This window comes from Aedes albopictus, chromosome 3 (genome assembly GCF_035046485.1).
Source record: "Aedes albopictus strain Foshan chromosome 3, AalbF5, whole genome shotgun sequence".
In the NCBI taxonomy this organism is placed as follows: domain Eukaryota; kingdom Metazoa; phylum Arthropoda; class Insecta; order Diptera; family Culicidae; genus Aedes; species Aedes albopictus.
In genome coordinates, this window is record NC_085138.1 from 73,571,890 (window position 1) to 73,594,589 (window position 22,700).

Genomic DNA, 22,700 nt, shown 5'->3' on the forward strand with positions numbered 1-22,700 from the left:
TCTCACCATTGATTTCTAGTGAAAGTTTAGTTTGTTTGCTGGATTTACCTATGATTGCATTAATATTTTTCCACAATTTAGAGTGAGATGTATTATTCAAAATTCTTTCAAAATGTTTCCTCTTTGCTTGTTTTTTGGCGACATCTAATTTCTTTGAGACGTGTTTCAATAGTTCCGCTAAGCGTATGTTATTTGGATTTTGTCGACATTTTTTCAAATAGTTGTTTTTCATTTTAATTAAAGTCCATAACTCAAGGTTCATCCAAGCACATTGCGTACCTTTGATTTTTACACATTTTTTAACTATTTTAGTGCAATCTTCCAAAATTGTATTATATTTCAAAATTATATCTTGAAAACAAGTATTTACATCTTCAATGGGTCCAATGCCGTCAATGTACCTTTTAAATTCGGTTTCCAATTTTTCATGATTAATTACCTTTTTAGTTAATTCTACTAAATTAGTGCCAAATTGTGTTTTGAATTCTGATAAAATCAAGCTGTGATCACTCAAATCATTGAGTATGGTGTGGTTACTCAGGCGATGCGCATAATCTATCTTACATATCACATGATCAAGAATATTTGAACTGGACGGTCTCGTCACGAACGTATTTGAACAAATAAAGCCGTAAGACTGCAAAAGATTTTTATATTTTAGGACAACGTTATTATTTGATAAATTTACCGGAACATTCATATCTCCAAGAATTAAACAAGGACGATTACTGTTGCTATTGTTCAACCATGTTTCAAGACGATCATGAAACATATTAAAATCATATGACGGTGGACGATAAACAGCATGTACATCAAAAGCTTCTCCTGACAAAGTTAACTCCGCGTGAATATGATGAAACCCGTCAGTGCAAATGTTTTGAATAACTTTAAATTTAATATCATCTCTAACATACATTACTAAACCACCAGAAGAGCTTTCTCTGGTAGAAAATGAACTATTATATCCTTTAAACGCATATGGCGCCGTATTTCCAGTTTTAATCCATGTTTCTCCTATGACTATGACATCAATAGGAGTTACGAAGTGGTCAACTGACAAAAGAATTTCATGAAACTTATGCATATCATTAATCCCCCGAGCATTCCACTGTAACACACGAAAATGTTTTGGACATACTCCCACATTTAACGCATTAAAATCATCAATATTATTATGTAATTGATTAAGTGTTTGATCCATTATGTAATTATTTATAAACGCAAATAAAAACATTTACACATATAAAAAATATAAACTATATAATAAATAACAAATAAAATATTAAACAAAGAAAAAATTGGTACAACCAATATTTATGCAGTTTTTTTCCGCAGGGGCGATGATGTTTGCTTAGAATATCTAGAATACCGTTCAATTAATGTCCTCAGTTCCTGTCTAGTTTTAATCAAATCTGGTTTTGCGTCTTCATCCTTTTTCACAAGTATACCACCACTTCTCGCGGGCCATACGAACTTGATTTTAAACGATTCTTGATGATCTCGCATTTCACGGAGAAGATCCATTGATAATGGAGTTAATTCATCCCTAATAATAACCTTAGTCCCTCTTCCGTTAATTGATAAAGATCGATCAATGTTGGTCGACAAGATCGTGCCAACACTTTTTTTTTAGAAAGTACAGTTTCTTTTAAACTTTTCTCTTTAAACGATATTCGAATGGGAGCCAATGCATTTGATTTGTTATTCATGGTTATTCTTGTCGCTGATACAATTGAATTCGGAGGCAAAGTAACACCAATGTGAGAAAGAGTTTTGTCGACCAAGTTCAACGTGTTTTCATTTCCTACTACAGGGATCCCTAACAATACTGCATGATTAGAAACTGCTTTTCTATCCGATTTATCAACATTATCTTCTAATCGATAGACAAAGTGCATTACTTCGGCATGTGACTGAGACAACTGAGAAACCTGCTTCTTTAAAGCTTCATTTTCAATTTTCAATTTGTTGAAATCCGAAACAATCTCATCGAACTTCATGGAAAGAAAATCCTGCGATTTCTCAATGGCAGCGGTTACTAAACGAACCTCAGATTTCAATTGATTCATGTGAGCCACAACTGCACTAGCAACACTATCTTTCAACTCAGCAGCAAGCTTACTCGTCGTTGAAGACCGGCTGTTTTGCATCTCCACGATTCGTTTGTAGATTTCGCAACAGCTGACAGTGCAAAAGTACATGTTCGCTTTTGCTCGATTAACAGCATTACCAGTGATATTTTTGCATTTGAAATGAACAACGGAGAAACAATACATGCAAGAGATGATTTTGTTTACATCCTGCTCTTGTTTTTTACAAACGACACAGCTAACAATTTGATCACGCTCCATGATGACGTAGACAGTTAAACGAAAACGACAGATGTGTTCATGCAAGTTCAAACATACATACGTATAGCGCAATAGGCGGACAAAAGATAATCAGCTGAAAATGGCAATTTATCTATATCATAGGAACATCAATAGTGATAGTCATTGGTTTATTTATTTTTTTTTTTAACTGCTCAGGGGCTCACATGCAAAACACACTGCGAAGCAATCATTCAATCAGGGATCCCTAGGCTTTACTTGTCTTAAGCCACTATCCACTAGCACTCGTTCTGTATTCGCTGAATCGTTGCTTCTCCGACCACAGCCAGCTCTGTATATATGCGAGCTGTCTGAGCACAACAGCATATAGCGAGACTGGCCCTTGCCTTCCACAACTGAACCACAAGTGTGTGAACAGTGACGTACTAGAACAGTATCGAGATTTATTATAATCAGCTTTCGCACCAACGGTCTATAGCACTACTTGCGTCGTCAAGTGAGATAAACCCTTCAACCGTTTGTTCGGTGTGTTCTAAATCGTCGCTTCTCCGACCACAGCCAACTCTGTATGCATGCAAGCTGTCTGAGCACAGCCGCATACAGTGAGATTGGCCCTTGCCTTCCACGACAAACCACAATTGTGTGCAAAGGGACGTACTAGAATACACTCGAGATTATAGCCTATCAACTTTCTGCCGCGGAACCATACACTGAAAGAGAAGATCACAGCAGCAGCGGCAGCAGTAGCAGCAGCAGCAGCAACAACAACAGCAACAATTGGGCACTTTTGGAATTAAAACTATATCGCAAACGTTACAACCACAATCAAACTATTACTATTCCTACGATGCCGATAGTCACCAAATTAGATTGCTAATTTCTCAGGTAATTTTACGCCTTACCATACTTTTTTCGGGATACAGTGAACAAACACTTTAAAATAACACATGTAAGCACAAAACTGACAATATATTTTGTAATATAACAAATATTTAAGCGATAGAAAAGAGAGCTAGTAATCACTATATGTTAACCGCCACAAACAGTGTTGCCAAGATTAGCAAGGGAGGTCACTGGTCATTTTCATGGTTACTAAGATGATGGATATGAAAAATCATGAAGAGTTATTGCACACCTTGGAACCTCGCTAATTGTTGCACACTCCATGCTTTTCTTATGAGGTGTGCAACAATTGGCGACTTTTTAAGGTGTGTAACAATTGGCGATTTACCCTAGATGATGGATATGGAAAATCATGAAGCTAGAGCCGTCGCATGCCTAGTTTTGGCGTCAAAGCCAAAATGTCCACGAAACAGGTTCCTCCAGGGCACATTCCGGAGGCCACGGGTTAGCAAGGGAGGTCACTGGTCATTTTCATGGTTACTAAGATGATGGATATGAAAAATCATGAAGATAGAGCCGTCGCATGCCTAGATTTGGTGTTTTGGTCAAAATGTCCTCGATACAGGTTCCTCCAGGGCACATTCCGGTGGCCACGGGTTGGCCAGGGAGGTCACTGGTCATTTTCATGGTTACCAAAATAATGGATATGGAAAATCATGAAGATAGAGCCGTCGCATGCCTAGTTTTTTTTTTTTTTTTTTTTTTTTTTTTTTTATCTAGTTCGTTTATTTGGGGCTCAATCGCGTATAACGCTTTACGGAGCCGAGGATCTTTCTTTGTACTTAATAGTATACATTATACAGAGTAATAACTTTTTAATGATATCTATTAGTAATGGGTGGAAGCCAGGGTACTCGTGGCAGCTCGAGGTTAGAAGGTCACATTTTGAGGGATGGACAGGGTAAGGATTGGGCCAAAGGTTTCACTGCTGCTCATCCGGGGGTGAATCGCATCTTGCTAGCGTATTCGGTGCCTTGTGGTGTTGGTACCAACTTGTTGTGAGACTTGGTTTTCCGGATGGCCAGGAGCAGCTTGGTAACACAAAGAGGACAAAACAGAGAAAAAAAAACTGGAGAAGAAAACACAAGCAAATTAAACTTTTATACCAGCAGAGCGAAGAAAGTCGAAAATACATCCCATGTATGTGACATCGCGGGTCCCCAACACATCTCTCACAAGAACAAAGGGTTGTCTACCTCGGGCCTCAAGGGTATCCAAAAGTAGCGCTCTGGAGGCGTCATTATCCGGGCATTGCCAAACTACGTGGTCGATGTCATCATAACCGGAACCGCACTTAGTACAAACATTGCTCAACGCGAGGTTAATCCTGTGTAAATGCGCGTCTAGCGAGTAATGGTTGGACATAAGTCTTGACATCACGCGAATGAAATTGCGACTTACATCCAGACCATACCACCACACTCGCAAAGAAACATTAGGAATAATGGAATGTAACCACCGTCCCAGCTGGCCATCTCGCCAATCATTTTGCCAACTTTGAAGAGAACTCTGGCGAACAAAATGGAAAAATTCATCATGTGAAATTCTTCTATCATAGATCTCACCTTCCTGTGCGCCCACCTTTGCGAGAGAGTCCGCCTTCTCATTGCCATAAATTGAGCAATGTGAGGGGACCCATACAAAGGTAATCTTGTATGATCTTTCGACCAGTGCACCCATCTGCTCCCTTATTTTTGTAAGAAAGTAAGATGAATGTTTTACAGGTTTCATCGACCGGAGTGCCTCAATCGAACTAAGGCTATCCGAGAAGATGAAGAAATGGTCTACGGGCATGTTGGAAATCATTCCCAAAGCGAAGTTGATTGCTGCCAGCTCAGCAACATAAACCGAACAAGGTTCCTGAAGTTTGCGGAAGGCGGTGAAATTTTCATTGAAAACACCGAAACCAGTGGATCCATTTATGCGAGACCCATCAGTGAAGAATCTCTTACAGGAATTGACATTTTGGTACTTTTCGTTAAAAATGCGAGGAATAGATATACATCGAAGTTGATCTGGTATTCCATGAATAGCTTGTTTCATGGACAGATCGTATTTAACAGAGGAACTGTCATTAGTGAAGTGTACACGGGGAGGATTATAACTTGGTAGGCTTATATCAGATGACATGTAGAACAGATAGATTCTCATGAATTTTGATTGAGTGTTCAGACTGAGCATTTCTTCGAAATTTTCAATGACAAGTGTGTTGCTCACTCCACACTTGATAAGTAACCTCAGCGAGAGCTCCCAGAATCGGTTCTGGAGAGGTTTCACCCCTGCCAGGACCTCAAGGCTCGCATTATGCGTTGAGTGCATACAGCCGAGAGCAATACGCAAACAACGGTATTGAATTCGTTCCAACTTTATTAGGTGGCAGTTTGCTGCTGAGTGGAAGCAGAAAGAGCCATACTCAATAACAGAGAGAATAGTCGTTTTGTAAAGTTTTATGAGGTCTTCCGGGTGAGCACCCCACCATGTTCCGGTAATTGTGCGTAGAAAATTGATCCTTTGTTGACATTTTTGCACCAAATACTTGATTTGGGTACCCCAAGTGCCTTTTGAATCAAACCAGACCCCAAGGTATTTCGAAGTCAAAGACTGGTCGATTTCTATTCCCAAAAGATTGAGTTTCAGTTGGGCTGGGTTCCGCTTTCTAGAAAACACAACCAATTGAGTTTTTTGCGGAGCAAACTCGATCCCTAAATCTCTTGCCCAGATTGACAGATTATTTAGAGAATTTTGCAATGGTCTTTGCAACATTTCTGCATGTGGGCCTTTTAGAGAAACCACAGCATCATCTGCAAGTTGTCTTAGCGTGCATTGTCCTTCCAAGCAACTATCAATGTCTTTCACGTAAAAATTATAAAGCAAGGGACTTAAACATGAGCCTTGGGGTAGGCCCATGTAACTTATTCTGGAAGTTGTCAGTTGTCCGAGATTGAAGCTCATATGTTTTTCTGACAACAAATTATACAAGAAATTATTTAAAATTCCTGGAAGTCCACTATTGTGCAGTTTTTCTGACAATATTCCTATGGAAACTGAATCAAAGGCGCCCTTAATATCCAAGAAAACTGAAGCCAGTTGCTCCTTTTCCGCAAAGGCCAGTTGAATATCTGTTGAAAGCAACGCTAGACAATCGTTTGTTCCTTTGCCCTTGCGAAACCCGAACTGTGTATTTGAAAGCAAGTTTTTCGATTCGACCCAATGATCGAGCCGTGATAGGATCATTTTTTCCAACAATTTCCTTAAACATGATAACATAGCAATTGGGCGGTATGAATTATGCTCAGACGCTGGTTTACCAGGCTTTTGAATAGCTATTACTTTGACCTGTCTCCATTCATGCGGAACGATGTTGTTCTCCATGAATGAGTTGAACAGGTCCAGTAATCGTCTTTTCGCGATATCTGGGAGATTCTTTAGAAGATTGAACTTGATCATATCGCGTCCCGGAGCGGAATTGTTTGATGAAAGAAGAGCCATAGAAAGTTCCAGCATAGTGAAGGGTCTGTCCAGAGAACCGTCTCTTGGGGATGTTTCCCAAGAAATCGGTTGTGCTGGGACTGAGTCTGGGCAGACCTTTTTCGCAAAGCTGAATATCCAACGGTTGGAGTATTCGTCACTCTCATTAGAAGAAGAGCGGTTTCGCATGTTGCGAGCCACTCTCCAAAGCGTTGTCATTGAAGTTTCTCTTGAGAGACCCTCAATGAAGTGTCGCCAATAACTACGCTTCTTCGCTTTCAGCAGGTTTCTCAGCTGTCTTTCGAGCTTTGCGTACTCTTGATAAAGATCTGAGGTACCGTGCCTACGAAAAGTTTTGAAAGCATCAGATTTTTTAAGATACAACTGGGTGCAATCATCATCCCAACCTAGTGTGGCTGGTCTTCTTTTGAAGGTTGCACTTGGAACACGTCGTTTTTGTGATTCTAATGCACTCTTATATATCAGTTCAGACAGGAATCGATACTCATCCAAAGGTGGGAGGGGATTGAATGATTCGATGCCAAAAGATACCGCTTCTGCATACTTTTGCCAATCGATATTCCTTGTGAGGTCAAAAGGAACCTGAATTGGATGGTCTGACCTTTCACTATTATGCTTTATGGTGGTTATAATGGGTAAGTGATCACTACCATGAGGATCCTCGATTACCTTCCACAAGCAATCGAATGATAGTGAGCTTGACCCCAGTGATAGGTCAAGACGACTTTCTTTGCCGTCAGATGCAATACGTGTCACTTCACCTGTATTTAAAATGTTCAAATTGAAATCGTCGCACAAATCATAGAAAATGGCCGCTCTATTATCGTCACATGGTTCGCCCCACCCTGTACCATGTGCGTTCATATCACCCAGAATTAAAACTGGATGTGATAGTGCAGCAACCGCATTCCAAAGATGACGGCGGTTAATTGAAATTCTTGGAGGAATGTAAACGGAAGCTACGCAAAGTTCTTTACCCTTTACGTTTATTTGGCAAGCGACGATTTCTACGCCAGGATGAGTCGCGATTGGAATTCTATAAAATGAGTAAGTCTTTTTGATCCCCAAAAGAACTCCCCCATAATGGTCATCTCTATCCTGGCGTATAATGTTAAAATCGTGGAAGTTGAGTTCATCTTCAGAAGAAAGCCATGTTTCACAAAGGGCAAAAATATCACAATCAGAGTTGTGAATCAAAAACTTAAACAGGTCTAATTTAGGTTTTAGACTATGACAGTTCCACTGTAGCACAGTGATCATATCTTGTACCTCGCTTGATGAATTATCCATCGAAAGATATGATCGCAGCAAGGAGGGGCCATGATTGTGTCAGATTCCGAAAATATTCTTCTACTGTAGGTATAAACATATCAATAATGCCTCTTAATGTTTCTGGAAGGCTGAGGGCATTATATAAGCGATCCACGAGAACCCTAAAAGTAAACAGTCCTCGCTTGGGTCTAGGAGGCTTGCTTGAACTGCGAGGAACTTTGGTAGCTTTTTTCTTGCTACCTTGTCGATTATTTCTCTTTGAAGTGTATTTAACAGGCGGAGACGGGGGTGACAGGTTCTTGCTACAACATGGAGCTGAAGCTAGAGGAACCTGATTCTTCGGAGTTTTTAAGTTTACCCCGTCTCCTTTATCATTAGGCAAACTTTTGAGGGAAGACTTTAAAAAGACCTTCCGGCGCAATCCCGGGGAAGATGATGACTTCCTTTTTCCAGGTGCGTGTACCTCCGAAAGAGATCCACCCTCATCAGTTTCGCCATCGTCCTGATCATCGGAAGACAACTCCTGATAGGGATTTTCAACTGGGACAGCTGATTCAGACACGGAATCTGGTGTTTTAAAAGATTTCACCATCTCCGCATATGTCTGTTTGGAGCGCTTTATGATAGAGCGACTCTCATTTCGAATGCGTCTTTTGTAAGCCGGGCAAACTTGCAAGTCGTGTGGATCTCCGCCACAGTAGCTACATTTTTCCGCTTCCTGTGTGCAAGAGTCCTCCAAGTGAGCTTGGTTGCATTTGCCACAACGGGGCTTGTTGTCGCAAAAGCTATCACTGTGACCAAACTGCTTGCATTTGGTACAATTAAAAACCTTCGGCCTAAAAAGATGCACTGGGTAAAAACCACCATCAATTACAACAAATTCCGGGAGGACGGAACCTGGAAAAGTCACTCGAAAAAACGCTGAAGGCGAGTACACCTTTTTATTTCCTTCCATGGAAACTTTAGATAAGCGTTTACAGTCTAGGATAGCCACATCAGGAATTGACCTATTTTTGAATCGACCAAAGCCGGTCTTGATGTCCTCACATGTCAGCATTTCGTCGAGGATCTTCCCCTCCACCTCCACTTCTCGTGCTGGCACATAGACCGCGTATTCAACAGTAAACGCTTCGTGTTGAGCAATTTCATTTGCTGCTTTGTAGCTAGGTGCGGTAACACGCAGCTTGGATGCTTTCACTTGGTGAATAACGGTCCCAGGATACTTACGCGTCAGCTCTCGAGAAATCGAAAGCATATTCAATGGTTTGCATTTGCGCCGGAAATAGACAACCCAAGGTCCAGGCGAAGATGGCTGATAAAACCGCGTACGAGCAATGATATCATTGGGAGGCGTTTCGCCTCCAATCGAATCGTCCATGTGGAAACAAATTTATGGAAAATAACTCAAAAGTGCAAAAGAGGAAGAGAAAAACCTTAAACTTACAGTGCACTTTCTTCCTTAGGACAACTGTTTGGTTTGTAAACCAAACAATGTTAATAATATATAGAAAAAAAATAAAGCAAAAAAAAAAACTTGTACTAATAATATACGAATTCAATTCTTATGTTTATTTTAGCGCACCCTGTAGGATGCAAAAAAAACGGTATTGAAAAAAAAAAATAGCTAAAAAAAAAAACAAAAAAAAATGTTCTGTTATTTACAGTTTGTACACCCTTACCCGTATACAGTAGTTTGGGAACCACTGTTATGGATGTCAAAAAAAAAGCACGTGGTCGAATGTGGACTGGGGATACAATAGACAAAAGCGATCAAAACAAATTGGGCGGACAAAAGAGTGTATCGAAAGAGTGATACTTATCTGACCGGAGCAGGTAGATATTTATCACAGGCAGGCAGATGGTAAAGCTGTCCGTCGCGTCTGCCTTCGCACCCGTCGCCGCCGTCCTCTTTGTTGACGGAGGGGCTGATGATGGCGATAATGATGACTTTTGGATGCGATTATTCGTTGACCTTGATGTACGATGATGCAAGCACCTCGCTTCCGCGTTGCGCTGGATACCACCTTGCGACACTACACTTCGCACAAGCAGGAGAACGCACGATATAAAAAACCTTCCGCAATTGCGGGGGAAAAAACTCTACTTCTACGAGGTCTATCGCGTGGTGAGATACGGAGCACACGTCCGACTCGTCCAAATGCACAACAGGGAATGACGCATGCCTAGTTTTGGTACCATAACTGAAATGTCCACGAAACAGGTTCCCGCGAGGGCCATTCCGACACCCGGGACAGGACCAGATTGTGTTGACCGGTTCCACATGTCCACTATCAGACGCACATTATCCAGTTGGCCATTTTTGCTGAAGACACCAACATTGTATCTAGTAAAGCATGTAAACCATAATTGAAAGCGTATGCCGTGTACTGAGTACACGACGCGACCGCTCGTGTAACTTTTTTTGATGCGACTGATGGAGGGTTAATTGTACCTTACCGAAAAATACCCCTGAGAGCTGCAAGGCGTAACGAACTTTCCTTTGTTTTCTTATTCTGCACAGCAATTTTTTTTTGTGATATCACATCATTTTCGCTGCACATCAGTCGCGTCGTAAAAGTGATGTAGAGATTACATTCTTTCCACGCAGCAAATTAGCCACCGCAGCGTGACAGTGGGTCTAGCAATCGCTATTCTTTATTACACCAACGAACCTAACCTCTAAATGCCTGACATTTCACAGGTCATTTTGTCAAATGTAACATGAGCTTGAAAAAGACGGCAACAAGCTTAGCTTAGCTTAGACTGACTGCACACATCTATGGTTGCTATTCCGTGATTGACCCGAACCAATGACAGTTGCACAATGAATCAACTGAATAATTGACTGGGAGTGGTCAATATTCTCACTGTGCACGCTTCAGAGACTCTCTTTAACGGTACAATAACGGCGCCGGCTACGTCCTTGCAGTCAGGTTGGAAGAGGGAAGGAATATTAGTAACAATCTTTGTTAAGTGAAGGCCCGCGTTTACAGCTGCGACTCCACCAAAGGCTGCAGGAAGTAGTGTTTGTTAGTAGGAAAGGTATCGTTGGGTCTGGATTCACTTTGATAAGTAATATGACCTTCGTATCATGCTGGTTGCCGCGCTATTGTTTGCTTTACGCGGAAAGCAAACAATCGACCACCCGCATCAGGTGGTCACTTAATATTTCGAATCGAACCGCGGAAGCTAGTCGCCAAATATTTAACTGCAAACGACACGAGACCGAACATGCAAGCTGACGCACTATTGTTCACTGCATAGGAGAAGCAAACAACTGATCACCCACGTCAGGTGATCGTTCAGTGTTGCTACAAAAAACGCGACACAACCACGGACACAACGAAATGCTCATTTCCGAATAGGGAAAAAGAAAAATCGAACGACCGAAGCAAAAGCACGCGACATCGGCACCCGGACGAAATCCCATTACACACTGATGCACGCTGGGTCCGCCGCCGTCGTAATGCTCACTCTTGAAAAAGACGGCAACAAGATCGATAAAGTAGAATACATTATCCGTCTTTTTTATGCATGTGTGTGGTCTGTCAAAATGATCTCAGAACAGGGGTAGACTGTCAACTGGGAACAAATTGCGCCTACCCTCTACACCAAAACCTCCATTTAGGTAATGGGTCGGGACTGCCTAAATAGAATTTTTACCTAAATGGATTCATTACCTAAATGGATTCAGTTCATTACCTAAATGGAGTACAAGGTTGAAAAGAAGTTTAACTAGGGAGAGTAACTCGAATAGGAGATTTAAAGATGGTCATGCGGAGTTTCAGAGAACTTTCAAGGGAGTTTCTGTAGGGAAGGGGCTTCAGGGGCGTTTTCGGGGGTTTTGAAGGTGAGAATTGTCATGCAAAAGACTAGCTGGGCGCGGAACACAAAAAAAAACCTGAAAAATTCCGCCAGACGGAAAAATTGTTGAATGTCGGGTCAATGTCGGGTAAATTTTTATGGTATGTTGGGCCACTGTTGGACCAACATCGAACAACTGTTGGGTCTATGTTGGGTTTGGAGGCCAAAATAAAAACAGGTGAATGATAGGTTAATGTCGGGTATGACGTCATCAATCATAAGTACTCCAACTGTTCTGAACACAACCAAATTCTATTATTATTATTGGCTCTTTATTATGGGGATTTTCAGCCCGAGGCTGGTTCATCCCCTTCCCCCAAATTCTATTTAGGTAACGTTACCTAAATGGAGGGACCTAAATAGATTTTACCTAAATGGATCCTACCTAAATGGAGGTTTGAGTGTATCATGTTTTAGAACCAGTAAAAAGACGTAACTGTCAAACAAGAAAAGTTCAATTTTCGATTGGAAAACTGATTTTAATACAGTTTTATCATGCTTAAAGCAAGTCAGCATGTGATTCAAACATAAAGAATGTTATATTCAGCATATTAGATTGAAAAATGTCATTCCGAAGAAATCATTATTTTGTTTTTACCATTATGAAATATTAGCCTCTACTCTAGATAGTTTTTGCTGTTGTTTTGTTTGAAGTGCGAAAATCGGCTGAAAATTGAAAACTCCCTGAGCGATTATTTTTGTGAATAATTTAACACTATGATTCAAGAAATTTCGATAATTACCGAAAACACTGATCATAAGCATCAAAATCGAGAGAAAAACATTCTTTGTTACACCAACGAACCAAACCTCAAACTGACAATTCTCAGGTCATTTTGACATATGTAACATGAGCATGAAAAGGACAGCAACAAGATCGATAAAGTAGAATATATGATCCATCTTTTTCGTGCATGCGTGTGGTCTGTCAAAATGACCTGAGAAATGTCACACATTTTCATGGCTTGCTTTTTTGGTCTAATGAAGAATTATTAGTATTGCCTAATATTTTGTCGCCATTAGACAAAACTTATGTCGTTTTCGTTTTTGATTCAGTTCCAACCTGAGTTGGAACTGGATGAGATCACAGTTTCAACCCCAACCCGGCTTCGGTTTCGCTTGTACTAAAGTTTGTTTGAGTTTGTTTGACGTTTGATTGTTTACACATTTTCCGCCAATCCAGTTCCAACCCTGGTTCAAAAACGAATTCGACATTATACTTTTCACTAGGGCGTGTTATACATTTCATTAAGTTTTGTTTTGAAGTGAATAAAGTGGCGTAATGGAGTTTATAAGCAAGAGTAGCATAAAATTTATAACTTAAATCTAATAATAGAAAAATATTACTTTTCTTTTCGTGCAACTACGATGTGTACGGTTTGTTATCTTTGCTATTCTTTGTTAGTGTTGTTTAATATATTTTTTAATGGTGCGGATGTGCGGATAGATTTAGGACATCTATTCGTCATTCTTCATTAGACCAACAAAGCTAGCCATGAAAATGTTTGACACTTCTCAGGTCATTTTGACAGACCACGCACATGCACGACAAAGACGGATCATATATTCTACTTTATCGATCTTGTTGCCGTCTTTTCCATGCTCGTTTTACATCTGTCAAAATGACCTGAGAATTGTCAATCATTTTGAGGTTAGGTTTGGTGGTATAATAAAGAATTACCGTGGTTTGTTTCTTTTGTCGTCGCAGAAAGTAAACAGTGGGCGAAAAGAGAAAACTGTATGTAAAAAGAAATCGGGTAAGGTACTGTGTGCTGTACGGGACCTTGTGAAGTGTTCCTGGAGATTTTTGCCTTTCTCGTACACCAAGGTGTACCGAAAGGCTATATGTTCACTCCAAAAATGAAATTTTGATAGAGCCCCCGGAGGGTCAAGTTTTATATACCAATCGACTCAGCTTGTTATAATGAACGCAGGTACAACTTTACTTTAATTGTTTCTAAAACCTTTATTAGACGATTATACAAAAAGACATCATACATTTGGGATGAATAAACGTTGAAGAAAGGTTGCTGATATATTTGTAAATAGCAAACGGGTTGGACGTTGTTGAACAACAGCCGATAACGAAGCAACAACCGTTGAATAAACATAATATTTACAATGCTTATAGAACGGCTGATATTGAACAGTTTCTCCATTTCTGGGCTCAACAGTTTTTTCTCAATTAAACCAAATACAGTTCGACTTAAGGCTTAACAACGCAACTTTGAGAAACATTTCTTAAAGTTATAATGGTTGCTTGAGTTGATACCCTGTCAGCTTTTGTGGATGCAGCCAGACTTTGGCCACAGCGTGTCGAGGCGCCATCCATCCACATTGAAAAGACGTCCTTACCTTGCGAACCAATCGTTGAAGAAGACTGGTTCATCCATTGGTTCTCGCTTCCGTTCCGTCAACCGTTAACCGAATACCGAAAGATAATTAGAGGACGGAAATCTGCTGCCACTTCTGGCGGGAAATCAATTGAGATCTTCAGGCTGGACTTGGTTGGAAAGGGCTTGAGGATTGCGAGGGCTTTTTTCTTCTTATCGCCAAGCATTATGTTCTGTTTGTATTGATTGAAGCAGGATCCCAATATGAATCGTAATTACTTGACTTGTGTAGCACAGCATAACAAAGTAATGAATTGCTCTGTAAAGCACGAGGGCTCAACTTGATTAGTCTTATTTTTTATTTTTGACGGTGAAGCGATCTCCCAACACGGTGGGATTTCCTTCGATTAAGTTTGGAAACCAAAGCGTTTTTGGTTCTTCCTGCCTGGAGATAACGTCTTCGCTTTCGGGTTAAACAAAGTAGATTGTCAGTCACACAGTGAACGGCGCTCGGATAAGATGCCGAATTTAATATTTCAGCTAGTGATTGGTACACTTCTTGTAATAGAAACGAAACTGTCGCATCCCATTTGGGATGCCATGACCAACTGTAAGATACCAAATGAGTTCAAGCCAGGAGAGTACAAATATCCTACTGACTGCCCGGCGTTCCACGAGATCAACGATGTGAACAGCATTGGAAACACAAGCCGATTGAGTTTTATTCGCCAACTTCAGAGTACCAGGATAGCAAATGGTAAAATTTGTTGCCCGCGAAGCGGATCGTACGCTAATCCTTGGATAAACATGGTAAACATTACAAGAAAAGTGCGAGCTAAACGAATTTCGGTGAGGAAAAGAAGTGGAACACCAGTAGATGTTCCATGCGGCGCGCCAGATTTCGATACGCTGATTAATAGTGGGGAAATCGCTAGCATGTATGACTTTCCGTGGATGGCTTTATTGATCTACGAGAAAGCCATGGATCCAGTTATTCCAGGTTGCGGAGGAGCTTTGATTAGTAGAATGTTTGTCGTAACGGCAGCGCACTGTCTGAAGGGCCCCATTATTCAGAGGAAAGGAAAATTGTAAGTTTAACCAACGATCAAACTAAATAAGTAGTGACACTACATCCGTACCAGACGCATGATTAGACTACCTTAGTTTTCGAATCGGATTAGCATTGTTACTAATGTTTACTTTAATTTCCCAGAAAGGCCGTTCGTGTTGGTGAATATGATTTGCTGAATAATCCAGACTGCATCATTGATGGTCAATATCAAGACTGCACTGATAAAGTAATCGATATGCAGCCAAACAGCATCACCGTTCACCCAGGCTACATTGAAAACAGCATAAGCCAACATCATGATATCGGTCTAATTGAGTTGGCCCAACCAGCCGAGTACACGGCTTTCGTTCGCCACATTTGCTTGCCCGAGAGCACTGGAGACCCCGCGAAGAAATTCATCGTTTGTGGTTGGGGACGAACGAATTTCTTTAGTAGTGACAAAGGAAAAAGCGTTCAAAGTCCTATCAAATTGAAAACGTCACTATCTTACTACGACCAGGTGAAGTGTTCACAAATTTATCAACCGCAAGGACTCAAACTGATCGACGGCCAGATATGTGCAGGAGGACGCTTTGCCAAAGATGCTTGTTCCGGCGATAGTGGATCTCCATTGATGCATTTCGACGTGAAGAGAGAAGCTTGGATTTTGTCCGGACTAGTAAGTATGGGTCCACAACACTGTGGAACTGTTGGAATGCCAGGAATCTACACCAATGTTGTTGAATATGTACCGTGGATAAAAACTATTGCTCATCTGTAGTGCGCCAGTTATTTTTAAGAACACTAAGAAATAAACCATAGCAACTAATTGTTTTTATTTTATTTTCTATAATGATCAATCCCTTTCAATGCTCAGCCTTCTGTACTTCACGTTTATATAGATACTGTAACTGTCGGTTCCAAAACAGGCTTGTAGCTCCACCACAAGTTAACAAATTTTCAAGAATTCCAATTCCCATCCCAAATTCCCGGTTTCCAATTAATACGCCCTTATAAAATATACGTTTTCCCACTAACATTATGATGGATCATTGGCTGCTCTCAATGGCTTGGTGAGAGTAAGAGCGATGTTCCACTTTCACTGCACCTCTTCTTTGACGGGCAGGCCCACAGCGAAACAGTGTGAAGAGACTAGGTAAAGTATCACTTGGTCCTTTTATTTGACATGTAGATGGAACCTGTGAAAATCGGGTATATGACCAACATATGAGCAAAGATGATTAGCAAGCAACAAAATTGCTTGTATGATTTAGCTCCATTTCACCAAAGGCCACTTGTTATAAGAAGGCGAAAAACAAATTTCGAGTCCTTTCCAGTCGTGATCTTAGAATAGATCGGAAGTGCGCGCGTGCATAGTTTTTCTAATTTAAAAGGTTTTTGATTTCTATAGTATGGTGAATTTGTTTAATCTAAGGTTGTTATTTTTCTTATTAGGTTTATAAAAACAATTGTTAGTACAGTTAAAACCTGAATTAATCCACCTATGGTGAACAGAACCCTTCTTACACTTATTGAAAATATTGTTGTATTATTCGTATGTATGTGATTGTGAGTTTTGGTCATTCTAGAAAATATTGTGAATTTGGCATCAAGTTGATTGCTTCCCATAATAAAATCATCGACCATGGGCTCAACTACCAGAAATGACAGCCAGAATCTCCTAGAATCTTGTATGGAATGTTTAAACAATAGCTTACATATTCTGGAATATTGTATCTCTTGTTTACTGTCAATCTATTAATATTGTCTATTCGGTTGGAATCAAGACAGACATTCAATCAAAAACTGCCCTTTTCTTGGCACACAAGTGTCGCAACTGTTTCGCATCTAGTGCGTTGTGTTGCTGACAGCAACGGGAAGGATGTGCACTACTTTTGACATAATTCAAAAACGTCGCAAGTCGGGTCGCGTCGCGACTTGATTGAGCGACGTCCGGTTTGGTGGCGGAGATACAGCTAGTATAATAATAAAAAAGTAATTTATTGAGATTACTCCCAAATACTCTTCAAAAGAAATCTCGGTAACTAAATGTTCAATCAAAATAAAATTCAATCGTACGAGGATGTTGTAGCTTTCATTTGATGCTAAGAGAACCCGAATCGGTTGACAGACGGCTGAGAAATTTATTACGATACATTTTATCAAAAATCTCTCAATAGCGTATATTTTATTACTCCTAACTACTCCTCGAAAGACATCTCGGAAACAAAATGTCCAAACGGCATGAAATTCAAAAGCATACTACTAGGATGCTGCACCTTTCATTTGCTGATGAGAGAACTCAAATCGATTGACACACGGCTGGTCAATTAATTATGAGGCATTTTTCAAAGACCTCTTAAAAAGTTAAGTTGTATTACTCCAAAGTACTCCTCAGAAGATATCTCGGTTACAAAATGTCCAATCGGAATGAAATTCAAAAGCATTCTTCTAGGATGCAGTAGCTTTCGTTTGGGGCCTTAAAAACCCAAATCGGTTGATAGACGGCTGAGAAATTAATGGTGATACACTTTGTCAAAAATCCCTAAAATAATTAAGTTGTTCTACTCCCTAGCACTCTTTGAAAAATATCTCGGTAACCGAACGTCCAATCAAAATAAAATTCAATAGCGTTCTACTAGGATGTAGTAGCTTTCATTTGCTTCCAAGAGAACTCAAATCGGTCAACAGACGGCTGAGAACCGTGAGTGACATTTTTTTGTAACATACATACACACACACATACACACACACATACACACACACGCACATACAGACATTTGCTCAATTCGTCGAGCTGAGTTGATTGGTATATGTGACTCGGCCCTGCGGGCCTCGGATCGAAAGTCGGTTTTCCGAGCGGTATTTATACCCTTCTTATGGGTGTAAGAAGGGTAAAAAACGATTGTGACGAATGGTGTTAACAAGTTATCTTATTACGAAAATTAGTATGGTTAGTCGTTAGAAATATCAAAAGTGAACTTAATGCTAATGAACTATTTTCTATAGTTATCAGTCTTAAAACAAAAGGACGATCGACAAATAAGCTAAAACACGAGAAACAAGAAGAAAAGGGTAATTGTGTAGTACGTATTGTGATATTGTGGCAGATTGTAAGAGGCTTTAATAAGTGATGTCATGGAGTACTAATGTGCGTGGTTAGGCCAATCAGGCCTTTTTCTTCCGATTTGTATTCTACTCTCCAGCAGTGTTACCCAAGCCTGGATGAGCGCGCAAATCAGCGATTGGAAATGGGCAGATCACACTGCCACCGACACCCGCCCCCCCCTTTTTGTGGAATTAAAGTTGCAACAAATCAGTCGCAACGGCCATTGCGATTCCTCGACCGACGGACCGACGCCATCGGACCGCGTCTGTCTGCGACAAGTTACTACAAACTACCTCCGATAATCTTCCGGCCGGAAGTGAAGAACTCTAGAGTCCAAATCACCGTTGCTATGGCCTCCGATAACCGATTACCGCTAAACTGCAGCCAGCGGAACCACCAACATCTTTCGAATCCGGATATACCGAATTAGCATGCAAGTACCCTAGAAGATATGTGACGTCAGTAGTAATAAATCATGATCATTGTAAATCGCCTCAGTGTTAGCCACTCAATAGAAAAGCGCAGCCCTGATTTAGCTATTTCACCATCTCTTTGTTTTCCGCGTCGATCCGGACTCAAATTGGAGTCACTAGTCCTCGCTATTCTCATGATCCTTAGAAATGGAACCCTATATAACTCTTGAGCCTATGTAAATGTTATTCTGGTCATGGCCTGTTCGTTCTAGATGGTCTCCTATTGTGTGGCAAATATTCAGTGTTTTGTGAAGCGACTGCCTTAAAATTAGTGTGTGTATGAAAGTTCAAGCCATCTTTGTTAAAACGACCCTGAAGATCCTTTCCCCTAAGCTAGCAGGCTACAATACCGTAATCTGGGGTCAAATTAATCACCTTAAAACAACTTTTGCGGATAACATTAGTGGAATTTCAATTATTGCCAAAAGAATTCCTGTAAAATCAGTACCCAGTGGATCTCCATGGAACCACGTGACAGAATTTTGTTCAACAAATTTAAACCACAGACAAACAGACATACTACTCAAATCGCAATCATCGCACGATTTAACGGTCATTTTGAAAATAAAGTGTGGTGCGGACTGTGCTCGCGTGTGTCATGGTGGCGCTGCTGTACCTACATCACCTCTCAGTTTTGGAGAGAAATGAACGCGACGCCGATCAATGTTTACATAAAATGACTCAATCATGAACCTTCATTCATGTTTTATGAATGGATGACGCCTCGGGGGAGTCGTCATCTGCAAAATTGTTACATCGAGCCGAGGGAAACAACACCTGCAAATAAATGCTTCGGATTGAGCATTATAGAGGGTGCTAGTGAGATGCCAAACGATGTTTTTGAAGCAATTTTCTTCTAAGTAGTATGTCTGTTTGTCTGTGTTTAAACTTTAAGTTAAATAACTCCAAATATCAAAAAAATTGGAAATGCCACTTTGGGGCGAAAATGATCAGAAGCATCTGTTGGAAAGGAAAATTTCCTTCTCCGCTTAATTTTGCTCTTCTAAAACCGAATAACGCGTTTTAAATCTTACAACTAGTAAATTTAATACTTTGAATTCAAAAAGAAATTTTGAAATTTCTCCTTAAACGCCTAAAGGTAGGTAATTTTATTTGAAATATGTGATTTCTGTCACAATAAATGACTATTTCAACATAAAATAAACTTCTTTTAACTATTTCATGTTCTTATTAGCTACATAAGTTTCCAAACAAAGCTCCACAAAAATGTTAAAACGGAGAATTTACGGGAAGTTCTATTAGCAATCGATTGTTTAGTAGCCATGATTTCAGCTAAATGAATATTTTATACATTTCAAATTCCTAAAAAAAATAAGGCAGAACTAACTGTTTTCTAAAAAAATTAAATTCTACACTCATCTCTAGCCATCTACGAACCAGATGACGTAAAAAGTTTAAGATCATTATGACGCTTAAGAGTTCCTAGTATTGAATTACAATGTAGTACCCGAATGATCAATTTCACCCCGCTGATCAATTTGACCCCGGTTTACGGTACCAGGTTTCTCCATCTATCCACAGACACCAATCTTTGTACTCCCCTCCCCATAGCGATGCAGAAGAGTGCGTCACTTTGTTGCAACCCCCGGCGAGATTCGAATGAACTGGATAATTCATCCAAAACCATTACGCAGTTTCGTTCATTATTTTCCATAGCTCTGTGTGGTTGATACTGTCCACTATGGGTGATTCCCATACAAGCAGGCGGACAAAAATATTTTTATCACATTTTCGAGGATTTCTTAGTTTTCTGTAGTTGGTTCGGCCAAAATATAAAGTTAATGAAGATTTTGAAGCATCTCGATCAAGTTTTGAAAAAGGCGTATTTTCAATATGGCCGAATTACTGATAATATATAAAAAAGTTTGGATTTTTTAAATTATATCTTATTTTTTTGTATTCTTCACTTGGAATGATCACAATATTGTGGATTTACTGAAATAATTAGTTCCAAAGGGAATTTGGTTAAAATTTTTGAGAATCTCAAGGGGCGATCCCATGCGAAAAAAAAACACTGAATCTCCCAAGACCGCAATTTACCGCAGCATTTCGCATTGTAAATCGTTAGAGTAGACCTAAAGTTTGACCATAAACTGATTTTGGTCCTGGGAATGTGTGAAAAAAAAAGATGCCGATTTACAAAATTCGAATTTTATGCCCTTTGCAACTTCTTCCTTTTCTTTTACCTTTTTTTCTTACAATTTTTCAACTATTTCACAAAACCACCTGTTTGTTGGAAAGCTTGCTTCATTACCTTACCAATGATATATTGAAACCAATAGATAATGATGATATTATTTAGAAAATATCGATTTGAAGTTATATGTTGTTTTTTTTTAGCGAAAATCCATTTTTTAGCTTTACTGCTGCACAATATTTTTGTAACTACATCAGATAGAAACTTGAAATTCAGGATTTCTCTTAGTTTATATGTTTGTAATTGATAGAAAATTTCAGAACAAGCATTGGTGAAAGTCACTTTTCTTATTTTTGTCCGCCTGATACCCTATAGTGCTGTCGTATACCGTCTTACAGTTGATGCGTGGGCACCTGGTATTCGTGGCATTTCTGGAGGATTTGTCGTACGATGAAATTGGACCCAGAGAGGTCGAATTTTGAGAAAAGCTGGCAGAAACTTAATTTTTGAACATGTCTTTAATGGGATATAGTATATTTAGCTCTCATCTGTAAAATCATGAGCATTGAATAGATGAGAAAGAATTTGACAATATTGATTTTGTATCTTGTTACGGCACTGAATAGCTGCTGAATTTTTATAAAGAACATAAACGAGTTTAACCACTACAAAAGTCTGTTTAATATAAGAAATTCAACTGCTTCCAAAAATTTATTCGAACGTTCTTGTGTATATGTATTAGGCATCTGCAGCGGAGCAAGGGATCGAAATAATACTTATGGCTTCAATATTGACATCATAGTACGAGAAATATTTACACTTCAACTTCAAAGTGTCTTACAAATCGCCCCTAGCTGCTCCCCGCGGGGCGGGGACATTCCTGATATGTTAATAGTTTAAATTCATTTAGGCTAAAACTAGCAGACCTACTATGATTTGGCAATTTTTGCCAGGTATTTTCAAATGTGGACTACTGTGGCTTGATTACTTGAACTAGTGCTTGAGAACCAATGAGATAGCTGCTTGGGACTAACAGGCATATTCAGTGTGGGAGCGTTGGTGGTCTTGTATTTTTAGGCGACAATGGCGCCTGCTGCGGGGGGAAAGGGAGGGAAGTGATGATTGCAATCGCTTGCCCACATCAGGCCGTTGAATCCTCTGCGCCTGCACAAGGTCATGCAGATGTTGGTGTGTTGGAGGGAAATGTTTTTTTTTTGGCACATGGATCATGCATTGGTGCAAGGATGCCGCCAGGCGTAAAGCGATAGATTGTGTGAATCATCACTGTGAAGTGGCACAGTCCGCTTGGTTGCATAACTTGTAGGCGTTATATGATAACGTATATATTGACACTGTGCTGTGATGAAAGTTGGAAGGAAGGGAACGGCTTTTTTTACCCTTCTTACAGCCATAAGAAGGGTATAAATACCGCTTGGAAAACCGACTTTCGATCCTAGGCCCGCAGGGCCGAGTCACATATACCAATCAACTCAGCTCGACGAATTGAGCAAATGTCTGTATGTGCGTGTGTGTGTATGTGTGTATGTGTGTGTGTATGTATGTTACAAAAAAATGTCACTCACGGTTCTCAGCCGTCTGTTGACCGATTTGAGTTCTCTTGGAAGCAAATGAAAGCTACTACATCCTAGTAGAACGCTATTGAATTTTATTTTGATTGGACGTTCGGTTACCGAGATATCTTTCAAAGAGTGCTAGGG

General features: G+C 40.0%; 1 protein-coding gene across 1 annotated transcript; it reads left to right on the top strand.

Annotated features, from left to right (window-relative positions):
* The first annotated feature begins 13,594 nt into the window (after nucleotides 1-13,594).
* Nucleotides 13,595-16,716, top strand: LOC134291770 (CLIP domain-containing serine protease B8-like). The gene is made up of 2 exons (XM_062859933.1): nucleotides 13,595-15,279; nucleotides 15,405-16,716. Exons 1-2 carry the CDS (start codon nucleotides 14,711-14,713, stop codon nucleotides 16,021-16,023), a joined length of 1,188 nt encoding a protein of 395 aa, XP_062715917.1. The 5' UTR covers nucleotides 13,595-14,710; the 3' UTR covers nucleotides 16,024-16,716.
* The last annotated feature ends 5,984 nt before the right edge of the window (nucleotides 16,717-22,700 follow it).

What these genes read in the sequence shown, in the direction of transcription:
- LOC134291770 (XM_062859933.1), top strand. Translation starts at nt 14,711, where the DNA reads ATGCCGAATTTAATATTTCAGCTAGTGATTGGTACACTTCTTGTAATA. An exon ending in ATTCAGAGGAAAGGAAAATT is followed by an intron (nt 15,280 to 15,404) that starts GTAAGTTTAACC and finishes TTAATTTCCCAG; the next exon opens with AAAGGCCGTTCGTGTTGGTG.